Source organism: Pezoporus flaviventris, unplaced genomic scaffold (genome assembly GCF_033815535.1).
Source record: "Pezoporus flaviventris isolate CSIRO_AGI_PZ_B2104156 unplaced genomic scaffold, CSIRO_AGI_Pfla_v1 ptg000145l, whole genome shotgun sequence".
NCBI lineage: Eukaryota > Metazoa > Chordata > Aves > Psittaciformes > Psittacidae > Pezoporus > Pezoporus flaviventris.
Window position 1 is genome coordinate 758718 of NW_026892693.1, and position 17110 is coordinate 775827.

At 58.8% G+C, this 17110-nt stretch overlaps 1 protein-coding gene across 4 annotated transcripts; it reads left to right on the forward strand.

The window, feature by feature from the left end:
- Positions 1 to 2566: 2566 nt before the first annotated feature.
- Positions 2567 to 16697, forward strand: PATL1 (PAT1 homolog 1, processing body mRNA decay factor). Of its 4 annotated transcripts, none has more exons than XM_061479287.1 (19): positions 2567 to 2682; positions 4519 to 4630; positions 5251 to 5462; positions 5553 to 5630; positions 6894 to 7088; positions 7189 to 7290; positions 7558 to 7647; positions 7787 to 8019; positions 8097 to 8186; positions 8358 to 8541; positions 11576 to 11699; positions 12846 to 12943; positions 13046 to 13105; positions 13538 to 13686; positions 13794 to 13953; positions 15136 to 15291; positions 16093 to 16184; positions 16329 to 16478; positions 16594 to 16697. In XM_061479287.1, the coding sequence occupies exons 1-19, from the start codon at positions 2668 to 2670 to the stop codon at positions 16613 to 16615; spliced, it is 2322 nt and encodes a 773-aa protein (XP_061335271.1). In that variant the 5' UTR covers positions 2567 to 2667; the 3' UTR covers positions 16616 to 16697. The 4 variants fall into 4 exon arrangements, with proteins under 4 accessions (XP_061335271.1, XP_061335273.1, XP_061335275.1 ...); XM_061479289.1 differs by having other exon boundaries at positions 2635 to 2682; positions 7189 to 7284; XM_061479288.1 differs by having other exon boundaries at positions 2636 to 2682; positions 5556 to 5630.
- The last annotated feature ends 413 nt before the right edge of the window (positions 16698 to 17110 follow it).

Genomic DNA, 17110 nt, shown 5'->3' on the forward strand with positions numbered 1-17110 from the left:
ATACGGGAATGGATAGGGGTAGGGGATATGGGAATGGATAGGGGTAGGGGATATGGGAATGGATAGGGGATATGGGAATGGATAGGGGTAGGGGATACGGGAATGGATAGGGATAGGGGATATGGGAATGGATAGGGATAGGGGATATGGGAATGGATAGGGGTAGGGGATATGGGAATGGATAGGGGATATGGGAATGGATAGGGGTAGGGGATATGGGAACGGATAGGGGTAGGGGATACGGGAATGGATAGGGATAGGGGATATGGGAATGGATAGGGGATATGGGAATGGATAGGGATAAGGGATATGGGAATGGATAGGGATAAGGGATATGGGAATGGATAGGGGTAGGGGATATGGGAATGGATAGGGATAAGGGATATGGGAATGGATAGGGGTAGGGGATATGGGAATGGATAGGGGTAGGGGATACGGGAATGGATAGGGGATATGGGAATGGATAGGGATAGGGGATATGGGAATGGATAGGGGATATGGGAATGGATAGGGATAGGGGATATGGGAATGGATAGGGATAGGGATACGGGAATGGATAGGGATAGGGGATATGGGAATGGATAGGGGATATGGGAATGGATCGGGGTAGGGGATACAGGAATGGATAGGGGATATGGGAATGGATAGGGATAGGGGATATGGGAATGGATAGGGGATATGGGAATGGATAGGGATAGGGATACGGGAATGGATAGGGATAGGGGATATGGGAATGGATAGGGGTAGGGGATACGGGAATGGATAGGGATAGGGGATACGGGAATGGATAGGGGATATGGGAATGGATAGGGGATATGGGAATGGATAGGGATAGGGATACAGGAATGGATAGGGATAGGGGATATGGGAATGGATAGGGGTAGGGGATACGGGAATGGATAGGGATATGGGATACGGGAATGGATAGGGATAGGGGATACGGGAATGGATAGGGATAGGGGACATGGTTTGGATAGGGATAGGGAATACGGGAGTGGATAGGGGACATGGTTATGGATAGGGATAGGGAATACGGGAAAGTATAGGGATAGGGGACATGGTTATGGATAGGGATAAGGGACATGGTTATGGATAGGGAATGGGGACACGGGAATGGATAGGGTTAGGGGACATGGGTAGGGATAGGGGACATGGATAAGGATAAGGGACATGGATAGGGATAGGGGACATGGATAGGGATAGGGGACATGTGGGGACACGGTTCCAGATAGGGGACACAAAAAAGGGCATGACTGGGGGCAGGGGACATGGCTGTTGACATGGTTATGGATAGGGGTCGCAGCTAGGGGGACGTGGATGGGGATAGGGGACACATCTGGAGGCACATCTGGGGCAGGGGATGTGTCTGGGGTCGTGGTTATGGACACAGGTCACATCTGGGGGACACATCTGGGGGAGTCAGGGCCATGGGTCACTACGGGTGGGCACATCTGGAGACAAGGATCACACCCGGAGGCAAGGGGTCACATCTGGGGGGCCACGAATCACATCTGGGGGACACATCTGGGGGAGTCATGGCCATGGGTCACTATGGGTGGGCACATCTGGAGACAAGGATCACACCCAGAGGCAAGGGGTCACATCTGGGGGGACACGAATCACATCTGGGGGAGTCAGGGCCATGTGTCACTATGGGTGGGCACATCTGGAGATAAGGCTCACACCCAGAGGCAAGGGGTCACATCTGGGGGGCCACGAATCACATCTGGGGGACACATCTGGGGGAGTCATGGCCATGGGTCACTATGGGTGGGCACATCTGGAGACAAGGCTCACACCCAGAGGCAAGGGGTCACATCTGGGGGGCCACGAATCACATCTGGGGGACACATCTGGGGGAGTCATGGCCATGGGTCACTATGGGTGGGCACATCTGGAGACAAGGCTCACACCCAGAGGCAAGGGGTCACATCTGGGGGGCCACGAATCACATCTGGGGGACACATCTGGGGGAGTCATGGCCATGGGTCACTATGGGTGGGCACATCTGGAGACAAGGCTCACACCCGGAGGCAAGGGGTCACATCTGGGGGGCCACGAATCACATCTGGGGGACACATCTGGGGGAGTCATGGCCATGGGTCACTATGGGTGGGCACATCTGGAGACAAGGCTCACACCCAGAGGCAAGGGGTCACATCTGGGGGGCCACGAATCACATCTGGGGGACACATCTGGGGGAGTCATGGCCATGGGTCACTATGGGTGGGCACATCTGGAGACAAGGCTCACACCCGGAGGCAAGGGGTCTCATCTGGGGGGACACGAATCACATCTGGGGGACACATCTGGGTCACAGCTGGTGGGGAGGTGCCTCTGGGGCAGCACATCTGGGGGGTGACACAGCTATGGGTAGGCGGGGACACACCCGCACATAGGGAACGCGTCCAGGATCACCACCGGAGCCGGCCCGTTCCGGGGTGCGCTGGCCCTTTAAGACCAGCGGCGCCTTTAATACTAAATAAGTAGGCGTGTCCTCTTCAAGCCACGCCCCCATTTCCCGCTCCCCGCAGCCGCGCATGCGCATTCCTCCACCCTTCCTTTACCCCGCCCTGAGTGCCGCGGGTGACGTCATGCGCCTGCGCCCGCGCCTGCGCGGCGGGGGCCCGAGGGCCGGAGCGGGCGGTGGGCGCCGCCGCCGCCGCCATGTTCCGGTATCAGGTGAGAGGGGAAGGGGCGATGGGGGGGATAGGGGGGTCCGGGGGGGTCTGGGGGGGGATCCATAGGGGTTAATGGGGGGGTCCGTGGGGATCTGTGGGGGGGGTCTATGGGGGGGTCCATGGGGGTCTGTGGGGGGGGGCCGTGGGGGTTAATGGGGGGGGTCCATAGGGGTTAATGGGGGTGGGGTCCGTGGGGGTCTGTGGGGGGGTCCATAGGGGTCTATGGGGGGGATCCATAAGGGTTAATGGGGGGGTCCATGGGGGTCTGTGGGGGGATCCGTGGGTGTTAATGGGGGGGGGTCCATGGGGGTCTGTGGGGGGAGGTCCATGGGGGTTAATGGGGGGAGTCCATGAGGGTCTGTGGGGGGGATCCATGGGGGTCTGTGGTGGGGGGTCCATGGGGGTTAATGGGGGGGGGGTCTGTAGGGGGGATCTGTAGGAGCAAATGGGTGGGTTCCATGGCAGTTAATGGGGGGGTCTATGGGGGGATTTATAGGAGTTAATGGGGGGTACTTTAGGGGTTAGTGGATGAGGTCTATAGGGGGTATCTAAGGAGTTAATGGGGGGGTTCCATAGGGATTAATGGGGGGGGTCTGTAGGGGGGATCTGTAGGAATAAATGGGGGGGGTCTGTAGGGGTTAGTGGATGAGGTCCATAGGGGTCTATAGGGAGGACCTATAGGAGTTAATGGGGGGGTCCATAGGGGTCTATAGGGAGGACCTATAGGAGTTAATGGGGGGGTCCATAGGGGTTAATGGGGGCGGTCTGTAGGGGGGATCTATAGGAGTTAATGGGGGGTTCCATAGGGGTTTAATGGGGGGATCTATAGGGATTAGTGGATGAGGTTCATAGGGGTCTATAGGTGGGATCTATAGGAGTTAATGGGGGGGTCTATAGAGGTTACTGGATGAGGTCTATAGAGGGGATCTGTAGGAGATAATGGGGCAGTTCCATAGGGGTTAATGGAGGGGGAGATCTATAGGGATTAGTGGATGAGGTCCATAGGGTTTGGGGGGGGGGGCTAGGGATTAATGGGGCGGGTAATAGGGAGAATCTGTAGGGGTTGATGGGGGGAGCCTATAGGGGTTTACAGGAGGTCCATAGAGGTTCAAGGGATCAGTAGTGGGAGTCCATAGGGGTTAATTGGGGGAGTCTATAGGGGGTGTCTACAGGAGTTAAAAGGTTAAAAGGGAGAGTGTCTATAGGGGTCAATAGGAGGGTGTCCATAGAGGTCTCTGGGGGGGTCTGTAGGGGTTAATGGGGAGGTCCATATGCGTTAAAGGGGGGGTCTATAGGGAGAGCCTGTAGGGGTTAATGGGGGTCATCCATAGGGGTTAATGTGGGGGATGTCCATAGAGTTTAATGGGGGGGCATCCATAGAGGTTAATGGGGGGGATGTCTATAGGGGTTAAAATGGGGGGCATCCGTAGGGGTTAATGTGGGGGGCGTCCGTAGAGGTTAATGGGGGGGATGTCTATAGGGGTTAAAATGGGGGCATCCATAGGGATTAATGTGAGGGGTGTCTATGGGGTTAATGGGGGGCATCCATAGGGATTAATTGAGGGATGACTATGGGGTTAATGGGGGGCATCCATAGGGGTTAATGTGGGGTATGTCCATAGGGGTTAATAGGGGGCATCCATAGGGCTTAATGTGGGGGTGTCTATAGAGATTAATGGGGGTTCCATAAGGGTTAATGGGGGGGGAGCGGGATGGGGTGTGCTGGGCCTTTGACCCCCCCCACCCCATCCCTCAGCCCCCCCCATAGGTTTGGTTCTGAGGCAGAAGGGGGTCTGAGGGGGTCAGGGTCGGTTCTGATTCCCTTTTCCCCCCATAGTCCTTAGAGGACTGCCCGCTGGATGAGGATGAAGATGCTTTCCAAGGCCTGGGGGAGGAGGATGAAGATATCGACCAGTTTAATGATGACACGTTTGGAGCTGGTGCTGTTGGTGAGTAAGGGGGGGGGGGGGGGGAGCATAGGCTGCTGCCCACCCCCTGCTCATTCCTATAGCCCCCAGAGTGTGGTTCCACCAGGGAATGGGTTGGGAAAGGACCTTAAAGCTCTTCCATTTCCAATGCCCCTTCCACTGGAGCAGCTTGCTCCAAGCCCCTGTGTCCAACCTGCCCTTGAGCACTGCCAGGGATGGGGCAGCCACAGCTTCTCTGGGCACCCTGTGCCAGCGCCTCAGCACCCTCCCAGGGAAGAGCTTCTGCCTCAGAGCTCATCTCAGTCTCCCCTCGGGCAGGTTCAAGCCATTCCCCTTGGCCTGTCCCTACAGGCCCTTGTCCCAAGCCCCTCTCCAGGTTTCCTGCAGCCCCTTCAGGCACTGGAGCTGCTCTCAGGTCTCCCCTTCAGGAGCCTTCTCTTGTCCAGGCTGCTCCAGCTCCCTTTCACCTCCATGGCCTCCTTCAAACTCCCTCCACCACCTCCATCCACATCCCCCTTCCATTGGCACCATGGAATGGGTTGGGTTGGAAGCGACCTTCAAGCTCCCCCAATCCCAACCCCTTTGCACTAAACCCACATCGCACTGGCCCCACTTCACCCCCCCCCCCCCCTCCCCATCAGATGACGACTGGCAGGAGGCCCACGAGCGCCTGGCCGAGCTGGAGGACAAGCCCGTGGCCAGCAGGGAGCAGGATGGGGCCAGCACTGAGGACCTGGACCTGCTGGGGGACCCGGAGGCCACGCTGGCCGAGCGGCTGACCCGGCTGGTCATCGACAGCGAGCTGGAGGACCCCGCCATCATGCAGGCAGTGCAGACCCGCGGCCCTGCGCAGGTTGGGGTTGGGTTCAGGGGGGGTGAGGACCTGAGGGGGGGGGGGGGCACATCCCAATTGCACCCTGTTGACTCCCAGTGTGTTTTCCAGCAGCCTGGAGGGCTCAATTCCAGCATCTGGGACAGCTCGGCCGTGCTGCGGCGCATGCGGGGCCCGCTCCTCGCTCAGGTAGGGTGCTGGGGTGCGGATGTGGCTTCATGAACGGCCCTGGAAACCATTGAGGGAGCAGGATGGGTGCTGAGGGGGGATGTGGGTGCTGTTTGGGAGCATCTCTGGGTCAGCCAGGGATAGGGATAGGGAATGTGCTGAGTGGATGCAGGCTGGCTCCTCTTAGGCATCGTTGTCCCCCTTGGATGCTGGATCTGTGTTGGGGGGTATCACTGATCCGTGGTGCCTGAGGGATGTCAGTGTTCCCACTGGGATTTGGGAATGTCGGTGCCTGGAGGCAGCAGGGTTTGGTCTCGGTTTCTGTTGGGGTTTCAGTAAGAGTCAGGTTTAAGTGGGAGCAGAGGGTGTTGGGTGGCCCCATCCTGCTCGAGGATGGGCTGGGGCTGAGCAGCTCGTGGTGACGTGGGCTTTGGGGGTGCCCTGGAACCCCACCATGGTGTGAGCCATGGGATGTGTTCCCTGAAGGACAGGAGGGGTGCAGAGGGATGTGGCCAGGCTGGATCCATGGGCTGAGCTCCAGCAGGGCTCGGTGCTGGGTCCTGCGCTTGGGCCACAGCAACCCCATGGAACGCTGCAGGCTTGGGAAGCTGCGCGTGGAAAAGGAGCTGAGCAGGAGCAGCTTGTGCCCAGGCAGCCAAGAAGCCCCCAGCATCCTGGTGCTGCACCAGCACCAGTGCGGCAGCAGGAGCAGGGCAGGGATTGGGCCCCTGTGCTGGGCACTGGGGAGGCTGCACCTCGAATCCTGTGCTCAGCTCTGGGCCCCTCACTGCAAGAGAGACCTTGAGGTGCTGGAGCGGGGCCAGAGAAGGGAACGGAGCTGGAGCAGGGCCTGGAGCCCAAGTGTGATGGGGAAGGGCTGAGGGAGCTGGGGGGTTCAGTGTGGAGAAGAGAAGGCTCAGGGGGGAGCTGATGGCTGCCTCCAAGTGCCTGAGAGGAGGATGGAGCCAGGAGGGGCTGGGCTCTGCTCCCAAGGAACAAGGGATGGGACAAGAGGAAACGGCCTCAAGCTGCACCAGGGCAGGTTTAGATGGAGCTGAGGAACAATTCCTGCCCCAGAGGGTGCTCAGGCATCGGAACAGGCTGCCCAGAGTCCCCATCCCCACGGGTGTTCAGGGGATGCGCCCCTTGGTGCCGTGGGTCCGCGGTGGCCATGGCAGGGCCGAGCGATGGTTGGACTGGATGAGCTTAAAGCTCTTTCCCTCCCTGGTGCCATCCGTCCTCTCCCTCTGTTCCCGTTATCCCCCTGGGATCCCCCCCCCGCAGGAGATGCCCTCGGTGTCCGTGCTGGACTATGCTCTGCCCCAGAGGCCTCCGCAGCCCCGCGATGACGAGCGGGACCCATCGGAGCGGGCGCTGCCGCGGCGCTCCTCATCCCCCATCATCGGGAGCCCCCCTGTCCGTGCGGTCCCCATCGGCACCCCCCCAAAGCAGGCTGCTGTGCCCAGCTTCAACCAGCAGGTACGTGGGGGGGTGTGTGTGTGTCCCCGTTGCCCTGCCCCACCATGGGGGGGCTCAAGCTGCTTCTTGGCCTCGTTCTCCTGCTTCCGTCTTGCCTTAGATCCTGTGTCCGAAGCCTGTCCACATCCGAGCCACCCTGCAGCAGCGCTACCCCGCTCCCTATGGAGAGAGGATGTCCCCCAACCAGCTCTGCAATGTACCGGTACCCAGCCCCCTTTCCTCCCCTTCCCCATCGCCTCATTCCCTTCCTTCCACCCGCAATTCCAGGCCCTGATGGTGCTGGATACGGGGCTGTCATCACGTCCAGGGAGGCTTCTGCTCATCTCTAGCTCCGTGTCTCGGCCCATTGGCCTCATCCTGACCATTTATCCCCACTCGTCTCCTTCTGGTGCTTCCCCTCGTGCCATCGCCCGCTCCCTGTCCGTGTTTGTGCTGTGGTTGTGACTGGAATCCCTTTCTCTTCCCATAGAATTCCTCCCTCCTGGGCCACCCCTTCCCACACAGCGTCTCCCCCGTTCTCACCCACCTGCAGAGAGCTCAGCTGCTCGGAGGAGCCCAGGTAAAGCCCCTTCATTGCCTGGCCCTCTCCAGGGGCAGGATCCCACTTGGATGCAGGAGGTGGCTCTTGCTGGCCCCACTTCGGGGCCGTTCCCGGATGTCCCATGGGATGACTCCCTGTGTTCTCCCTGCTGTTCCAGGCGGGCCGCATGTCTCCCAGCCAGTTTGCCCGGGTCTCGGGCCTGGTGGGGAGCCCCATTCCCTCCGTCAATCCCAAGCTGCTGCAGGGCAGGGTCGGGCAGATGATGCCTCCAGCCAGTGGCTTCCGTGCCTTCTTCGGGGCTCCCCCTGCTCCTCCTCCTCCTCCTCCTCCTCCTCCTCCCTCGCAGCTCCAGCATCCGCCAGGCCCCGGCTCCCACCTCCAGAGCCTCAGGTGGGTTCCGTGTCCCTTTGCCCAACCTTTTCCTTGTTCTCTGTGGCCCTTCCCTCACGTTCCCTGCTCTTCCTCAGGCCTCAGCCCCAGATGTTCCGCCCGGACACGACCCATCTGCACCCGCAGCACCGGCGCCTCCTGCACCAGCGGCAGCAGCAGAGCCGAAGGTGAGCGCTGGGGCTGGTTTGGTGGCACTGGGAAAGGTGGGATCACAGCCCCCCCCCCCCTCCACCATGCCATGGGGGGGGTCGTGCTGCCGGGGACCAGCCTCTGCACCGCTCTCTGTCCCTTCCTGTAGCTCCTGTGTGCTCACGGGTGCCCTTCTTGCCTCCCGGCAGCCAGCACCGGAGCCTCAACGGCTCCGTGGGGGATCGAGGGGGTCACCGGAGCAGCCACCAGGAGCAGATGAGGAAGGATCCTTACGCCAACCTCATGCTGCAGCGGGAGAAGGATTGGGTGTCCAAGATCCAGATGATGCAGCTCCAGAGCACTGATCCCTACCTGGATGACTATTACTACCAGGTATTGACATGGAAGGTGGCTTTAGCCATTCCCGTGGGATTGGGGTCTTCCCAACTGTGCCGAGGGGTGCGGGGTGGGAAGGGGATGCCGGTGCTGAGAGTGATGCCGTGGAGGGAAGCATCTCTAGGTGCAGCCATTGGGAATGGCGTGGCGTGGGATGAGCATCCCTAGGAAGGGAAGGGAATGGGAGCAGCAGGAAGGGAAGAGCAGCTTTCCTCTTCTTGGAAGCATCCAAATCCAAGCATGGCAGCATGGATTTGGAGGGTGCAGCAGAAAGCCCAGGATAATGGGAGAGCAGCTTCTCCATGCCGGAACAGCAGAATGAAACACTGGGAATACAGCACAGGGAAAAGCCACTCAATGGGAAATGCAGGAGAGCTTTGGTAGGGAATGGCTGTGGAAGGAGGACGCTGGAGTGCTAAGGAAGTGGTGGTGAAGCCCATGGTGAGGTGGAGGAAGGATGAGGAGAGAGCACTCCTGCTCTTCCCAGTTCAGGAATAGGGGCTGGGAGCAGGTGGGTTTGGAGCAGGTGGAGCAAGGTGAGGGCTGGGCTCATGCCTCGTGCTGGTGGATGCTCAGAGATCAGCTGGGTTTGAGGGTGTTCAGATTCACGTGAGGGAAGGCTCTGCAGGGCTTGGGGCTGTGCTGGTTGGATGGTGATGGATGGATGGTGATGGATGGATGGATGGTGCTGGATGGATGGTGCTGGATGGGTGGATGGATGGATTGGTGGATGGATGGTGCTGGATGGGTGGATGGATGGTGCTGGATGGGTGGATGGATGGATTCGTGGATGGATGGTGCTGGATGGGTGGATGGATGGTGCTGGATGGATGGATTGATGGATGGATGGTGCTGGATGGGTGGATGGGTGAATGGATGGTGCTGGATGGATGGATGGTGCTGGATGGGTGGTGCTGGATGGCTGGATGGGTGGATGGATGGTGCTGGATGGATGGATGGCTGGTGCTGGATGGGTGGATGGATGATGCTGGATGGATGGTGCTGGGTGGATGGATGGGTGGATGGGTGGATGGTGCTGGATGGGTGGTGCTGGATGGATGGATGGCTGGTGCTGGATGGGTGGATGGATGGTGCTGTGTGGGTGGATGGATGGTGCTGGGTGGATGGCTGGTGCTGGATGGGTGGATGGCTGGTGCTGGATGGGTGGATGGCTGGTGCTGGATGGGTGGATGGATGGTGCTGGATGGGTGGATGGATGGTGCTGGATGGGTGGATGGGTGGATGGATGGTGCTGAATGGATGGATGGTGCTGAATGGATGGATGGTGCTGGATGGGTGGATGGATGGTGCTGGATGGATGGATGGTTGGTGCTGGATGGGTGGATGGATGGTGCTGGATGGATGGATGGTTGGTGCTGGATGGGTGGATGGATGGTGCTGGATGGGTGGATGGATGGTGCTGGATGGTAGGATGGATGGTGCTGGATGGTAGGATGGATGGTGCTGGATGGGTGGATGGATGGTGCTGGATGGGTGGATGGATGGTGCTGGATGGGTGGATGGATGATGCTGGATGGATGGTGCTGGGTGGATGGATGGTGCTGGATGGATGGATGGATGGATGGATGGGTGGATGGGTGGATGGATTGATGGATGGGTGGGTGGATGGGTGGATGGATGGTGCTGGATGGATGGGTGGATGGATTGATGGATGGGTGGGTGGATGGGTGGATGGATGGTGCTGGATGGGTGGATGGATTGAGGGATGGATGGATGGATGGTGCTGGATGGGTGGATGGATGGTGCTGGGTGGGTGGGTGGATGGATTGATGGATGGGTGGATGGATGGTGCTGGATGGATGGATGGTGCTGGATGGATGGATGGTGCTGGATGGATGGATGGGTCCTGGATGGATGGATGGTGCTGGATGGGTAGATGGATTGATGGATGGATGGTGCTGGATGGATGGTTGGTGCTGGATGGGTGGTGCTGGATGGATGGTGCTGGATGGATTCTTGGCTTGGAGCAGGGCTGGCTGGGAGTGGGGCTGGGGCAGTTGCAGTTGTTTGGCTCCATCCTCATGTGGCAACTGCGCACCCAAAAGGGTCCTGGAGCAGCCGTGAGTGGGGCAGGGGAGGAGGGGAAGTCACCGGTGTGGTGAGATCATGGGATAGGATGGGATGAAGGGAGCTTCAAGCTCCTCCAGCTCCAACCCCAACCCCTTCCACTGGAGCAGCTTGCTCCAAGCCCCTGTGTCCAACCTGGCCTTGAGCACTGCCAGGGATGGGGCAGCCACAGCTTCTCTGGGCACCCTGTGCCAGCGCCTCAGCACCCTCCCAGGGAAGAGCTTCTGCCTAAGAGCTCATCTCAGTCTCCCCTCAGGCAGGTTCAAGCCATTCCCCTTGTCCTGTCCCTACATCCCTTGTCCCAAGCCCCTCTCCAGGTTCCCTGCAGCCCCTTCAGGCACTGGAGCTGCTCTCAGGTCTCCCCTTCAGGAGCCTTCTCTTGTCCAGGCTGCCCCAGCCCAGCTCTCTCAGCCTGGCTCCAGAGCAGAGCTGCTCCGTGGCCTCCTCTGGCCTCTCTCCATTGGGAGCCGATGGATCCCTGGGGCTGGCAGGAGGCCTCCTGCTGCCAGAGGGGGTTTGGGAGCTGGGGATGAGCAGATCCCCAGCAGAGGAGAGGAACCGGAGCTGGCGCGGCCGGGATGAGTCAGCAGAGCCGCTCCATTGCGAAAGAGGCGAACGTTGGCCGGGCCGGATGGGACAAGAGCAGTGGGGGAGCCCCCAGGCTCCCATGGCGCTGATGGAGCAATGGGGTGAAGAGGAATGTGCTGGGAAGGACGTGGAGTCAGGGATCACACAGGGGATTGTGGGTTTGGCCTTGTTTGTGATGGGAAAGAGAAGGAACTTCAGTGTTGAGGAGGATCATCTGCTCATGCAGTGGTGTAAAGTGTACTGGGGGTATTGGGAAGGGATGGAGCCCAGGCTGGGCTGAGGGATGTGCTGCATCCATCCTTCCCAAGTGGGTTCTTGGCGGGGGCTCAACCTCTTCTCTTCCCCCCCACCTCAGAATTACTTCCAGAAGCTGGAGAAGTTGTCAGCAGCAGAAGAAGTCCACGGTGATGGTCCCAAGAAGGAACGCACTAAACTCATCACACCTCAGGTGGCCAAGCTGGAGCACACCTACAAGCCAGGTGAGGGCTCCCTTCACACATCCCTATGGGTGTAGGGTGCTGGTGGTTCTCCACACACCTCTATGGGTGTAGGGTGCTGGTGGTTCTCCACACACCTCTATGGGTGTAGGGTGCTGGTGGTTCTCCACACACCTCTATGGGTGTAGGGTGCTGGTGGTTCTCCACACATCTCTATGGGTGTAGGGTGCTGGTGGTTCTCCACACATCTCTATGGGTGTAGGGTGCTGGTGGTTCTCCACACACCTCTATGGGTGTAGGGTGCTGGTGGTTCTCCACACATCTCTATGGGTGTAGGGTGCTGGTGGTTCTCCAGACATCCCTATGGGTGTTAGGGTGCTGGTGGTTCTCCCTGCAGCTCTATGGGTGTAGGGTGCTGGTGGTTCTCCACACATCTCTATGGGTGTAGGGTGCTGGTGGTTCTCCACACATCTCTATGGGTGTAGGGTGCTGGTGGTTCTCCACACACCTCTATGGGTGTAGGGTGCTGGTGGTTCTCCACACACCTCTATGGGTGTAGGGTGCTGGTGGTTCTCCACACACCTCTATGGGTGTAGGGTGGTGGTGGTTCTCCACACACCTCTATGGGTGTAGGGTGCTGGTGGTTCTCCACACACCTCTATGGGTGTAGGGGGCTGGTGGTTCTCCACACACCTCTATGGGTGTAGGGTGCTGGTGGTTCTCCACACACCTCTATGGGTGTAGGGTGCTGGTGGTTCTCCACACACCTCTATGGGTGTAGGGTGCTGGTGGTTCTCCACACACCTCTATGGGTGTAGGGTGCTGGTGGTTCTCCACACACCTCTATGGGTGTAGGGTGCTGGTGGTTCTCCACACACCTCTATGGGTGTAGGGTGCTGGTGGTTCTCCACACACCTCTATGGGTGTAGGGTGCTGGTGGTTCTCCACACACCTCTATGGGTGTAGGGTGCTGGTGGTTCTCCACACACCTCTATGGGTGTAGGGTGCTGGTGGCTCTCCACACATTTCTAGGGTGCTGGTGGTTCATTCCAGGCTGGGCCAGTGGGGTTTGCTGGTGCCGGCTGGAGTTTGGAGGTAGCCACAGGGCTCCTGCTGGCCTGGAGATGGGTGAGGTGGGCTCACGTCCCCGCTGACTCCCTGTGCCTCCCTTCTCCCTCCTTCCTGCAGTGCAGTTCGAGGGCTCCCTAGGGAAGCTCACGGTCTCCAGCGTCAACAACCCTCGGAAGATGATCGACGCCGTGGTGACGTCCCGCAGTGAGGATGATGTGAGTTCTGCTCCTGCCTCCCCTCCAGCGCAGCTCTGGGGCTGGTGCTTGGCCACCACTGGAGCTGTCACAGCCCTGACCCATTGTCCCCAAACCCGACAGGAGACAAAGGAGAAGCAGGTTCGGGACAAGAGGCGCCAGACCCTCGTCACGATCGAGAAGGTGGGTTCCAAGGGGTCACCATGGCCCTCAGGAGATGCGTGGTGGGGCATTAAGGAGAAGGAATGGCCACGGGGACCATGGTGTGGTACCAGGGAGCTCCTCTGGACATCCAGATGGTGGCTGAGGTTCTGCCTGGGGGAGCTGGAGTGCAAAGGCTGGAGGTGGGACCCAGCCCGGATGGGCTTTGGAAGGTTCCCTTCTGGACTGAGAGTGGTAACACATCAGCTCTGCAGCCAGCCAGGAGAGGATGGACACAGAATCCCCTGCTCAGTCCACTCCCACGCTGGGGTTGAAGGAGGTTTGGATGGGATCTGGGTCAGGATACACCATTCCTGTAGGCAGCAAAGGAGCTGGGACAGCCCTGCTTGGGGAAAGGGCACACATCCTGGCTCCCTATGGAGCAGGACAAGCAGATCCCTGGGTCTCCTGCAGACATACAGCCTCCTCCTGGACGTGGAGGACTATGAGAGACGCTACCTCCTGAGCCTGGAAGGGGAGAGGCCGGCCCTGATGGGCGAGAGGAAGCAGAAGATCTGTGACATGTATGACAACCTGAGGGGGAAGGCGCCCGGGCAGGACAGGTCAGTGGAGCTGGGGGTCTGTGACTTGGTTATGGGCACTTTCCCAAGGCTCTTTTTTCCCCCCCAAGGAACACTTCCCAAGGCTTGGAATCTTCTCTCCTCCCCAGGCCGAGCGATGACCACTTCATGCAGATCATGTGCATCCGGAAAGGGAAGCGCCTCGTAGCCCGCATCCTGCCCTTCCTGTCCCCCGAGCAAGCGGCCGACGTGCTCATGGCCACAGCCAGGAACCTGCCCTTCCTCATCAAGAAGGATGCTCAGGATGAGGTGAGATTCCAGAGGCTGGGAAGGGTCCCCTTGCTGGGATCTGCTGTGGGTTGGAGCTGGATCTCCACTCTCTTTACTGTTTGTTGGCAAACAGCATCCTGTGTCCTAAGGATGGTTCCTGCCTCTCCTGGGAGGTTCCCAGAGGATTGGGAAGGCTGCAGCAGCTCCTGGCAGGGTCCATCTCCACTGCTGGCACAGCACGGGAAGGAAGAGGGAGGGTTTGGTGCCCAGTGCCTTTGTCTGAGGCCAGCTCTTGTCTAAAGAGCCACGGCCCCGGCTCATCGGGTGACAACGGGAGACTCCCGAGGCATGGAGCAGAGGTCACAGTCCTCCAAGGGCTGAGCTCGCAGGTGTCCGCTGCAGCCTGGTTTATGTAGGGAGTAAAACCACAGGGTTCCATGGAATATAACCACAGGAGTCCATGGAATAAAACCACAGGGGTCCATGGAATAAATCCCCACAGGGGTCCATGGAATAAAACCACAGGAGTCCATGGAATATAACCACAGGAGTCCATGGAATAAAACCACAGGGGTCCATGGAATAAAACCACAGGGGTCCATGGGAATAAAACCACAGGGTTCCATGGAATAAAACCACAGGGTTCCATGGAATAAAACCACAGGGTTCCATGGAATAAAACCACAGGGTTCCATGGAATAAAACCACAGGGTTCCATGGAATAAAACCACAGGGTTCCATGGAATAGAACCACAGGGTTCCATGGAATAAAACCACAGGGTTACATGGAATAAATCCCCACAGGGTTCCATGGAATAAATCCCCACAGGGTTCCATGGAATAAAACCACAGGGGTCCATGGAATAAAACCACAGGGTTCCATGGAATATAACCACAGGGTTCCATGGAATAAAACCACAGGGTTCCATGGAATAAAACCACAGGGTTCCATGGAATAAAACCACAGGGTTCCATGGAATATAACCACAGGGGTCTGTGGAATATAACCACAGGGGTCCATGGAATAAATCCGAGCTTGCTTGGAGAAAAAAAAAAGGATTTAGAAGGAAAAAGGCAAAGATCTGATGGAATTTGAAGCCTGCAGGGGTGTGAAGGGGGTGGGAAGTGGAGGCGCTGCTGGTGCAGGAGCTTGTTGGCGTCCACAGCGTCCCATGGGAAGCACAATTCCCTGCTTTCACCCCTCTGCTCCTCTCTCTGCAGGTGCTGCCCTGCCTGTTGAGGCCCTTCTCCCACGTCCTCTACCACCTTCCCTTGGGGACAGTCACCAGCCTTGTGCAGCAGTTAACGAACCTACCTCAGAGCGCACCCGCGCCAGCGCCCACCAACCTGCACCTCACTGCTGTGCTCCAGAACAAGGTGCTGCCCACTCGGCTCCTGGCAGGCCAGGAAGGGGACATCTCATCCTTCCCACCCCAGTCCTTGGGGGTTTCCCGGTGCTGGGTGGAGCCGTGGTGCAGGAATGGCACCAGGAGTTCTGTGCTTGCCTTGTTCAGGAACTGAGGGTGTTTGGCTCTGGGGCAGCAACACAAGAGCAATGTGGAGCTGCTGGAGCGAGGGCTGGAGCAGCTCTGCTCTGGAGCCAGGCTGAGAGAGCTGGGCTGGGACAGCCTGGAGAAGAGAAGGTTCCTGAAGGGGAGACCTGAGAGCAGCTCCAGTGCCTGAAGGGGCTGCAGGGAACCTGGAGAGGGGCTTGGGACAAGGGATGGAGGGACAGGCCAAGGGGAATGGCTTGAACCTGCCTGAGGGGAGACTGAGCTGAGCTCTGAGGCAGAAGCTCTTCCCTGGGAGGGTGCTGAGGCGCTGGCACAGGGTGCCCAGAGAAGCTGTGGCTGCCCCATCCCTGGCAGTGCTCAAGGGCAGGTTGGACACAGGGGCTTGGAGCAAGCTGCTCCAGTGGAAGGGGTTGGGGTTGGAGCTGGATGAACTTTAAGGTCCCTTCCAGTACAAACCATTCCATGATTAACTGGCCAGGGACACCAGCACAAGCCAGCTCCACGTCTCTCCTCCTCCTCCTTAGGCTGTTGTCAGGGATCTTCCCACTTGTGCCACCATCCCCAGCAGGACTGGGAGGTGATTCTCAGGAGGAACAGCGGGAGGAAAGCTCCCTTGTATTCCCTGCCATAGGAATTCCCTCACAACCTCCCTCTGTGCTTGCAGTTCGGGCTGTCCCTGCTGTACTTGGTCCTGAGCCGTGGGGAGGAACTGCAGAGCTCGGACAGCAGCACGGAGCTCATGCAGGACAACCAGTGGTGAGTGTCTCCACCTCCTCCTGCAAACAGGCGCTGCCCCGTAAGCCCGAGGACCCAGGAGGAAAGGGTGATGAAGAAGGAAGGAACCCTGCAGCACCCTGGCCTCCTGATGGGCTCCCTCTCTCCCCGTTGCATTCCCGGCAGGACGGAGCTGATGCTCATGGCGACCCGGGAGCTCCTGCGGATCCCTCAGGCAGCTTTGGCCAAGCCGGTGTCCACCCCTTCCAACCTCCTCTCCCTCTTCTCTCGCTACGTGGACCAGCAGAAGCTCAACCTGCTGGAGACAAAACTGCAGTAAGTGCCCCCCCCACACCCCCCAAACTGGGAGAAGGGAGCCAGGGGGAAGTCTTTCCCATCCCTTTTCCAGCTCCTTTGACCCTTTTCCATCCTTGTTTTCCCAACATCCCAGCTTAGTGCACGGGATCCGGTAGGACATCACCACCGCTGCGGCTCCTCGGCACCGGAGTGTTCCAGAAGATGGATGGAGGGCAGGGGGTGTCCCCCCCCCCCCCACTGCCCCCAACACACCCCAACCATCATCATCCCACTGCGTTGGGGTGGGAGAACACCTTTCCCAGCCCAAAACCTTGGGAAAACGCCTCTCCCACCCCAAACTCAGGAGCGAGAACACCTCCTCCAGCCCAAAACCTTGGGAGAACCCCTTTTCCATCCCAAAATCATGGGAGAACACCCCAAAAAGCGAGGAAGAATCCCTCTTCTGCTCTGAAATTACAGGAGACACCATCTCTTCCAGCCCAAAACCTTGGGAGAAAGCTTTCCTATCCCAAAATGAGGGGAGAACACACCTCTCCCACCCAAAAATCATGGGAAAAGCCCTTTCCCACCCCAAAATTGTGGAGAAATCTCTCACCCCAAAATTATGGGGAAAAACACCTTTCCCACCCCAAAATCGTGGAGAAATCCCT

Bases quoted from the DNA above. Each gene is read 5' to 3' on its own strand.
- PATL1 (XM_061479287.1), top strand. The intron at 13,106-13,537 runs GTGGGTTCCAAG...GGTCTCCTGCAG, and splicing joins CCCTCGTCACGATCGAGAAG to ACATACAGCCTCCTCCTGGA. The intron at 13,954-15,135 runs GTGAGATTCCAG...CTCTCTCTGCAG, and splicing joins AGAAGGATGCTCAGGATGAG to GTGCTGCCCTGCCTGTTGAG.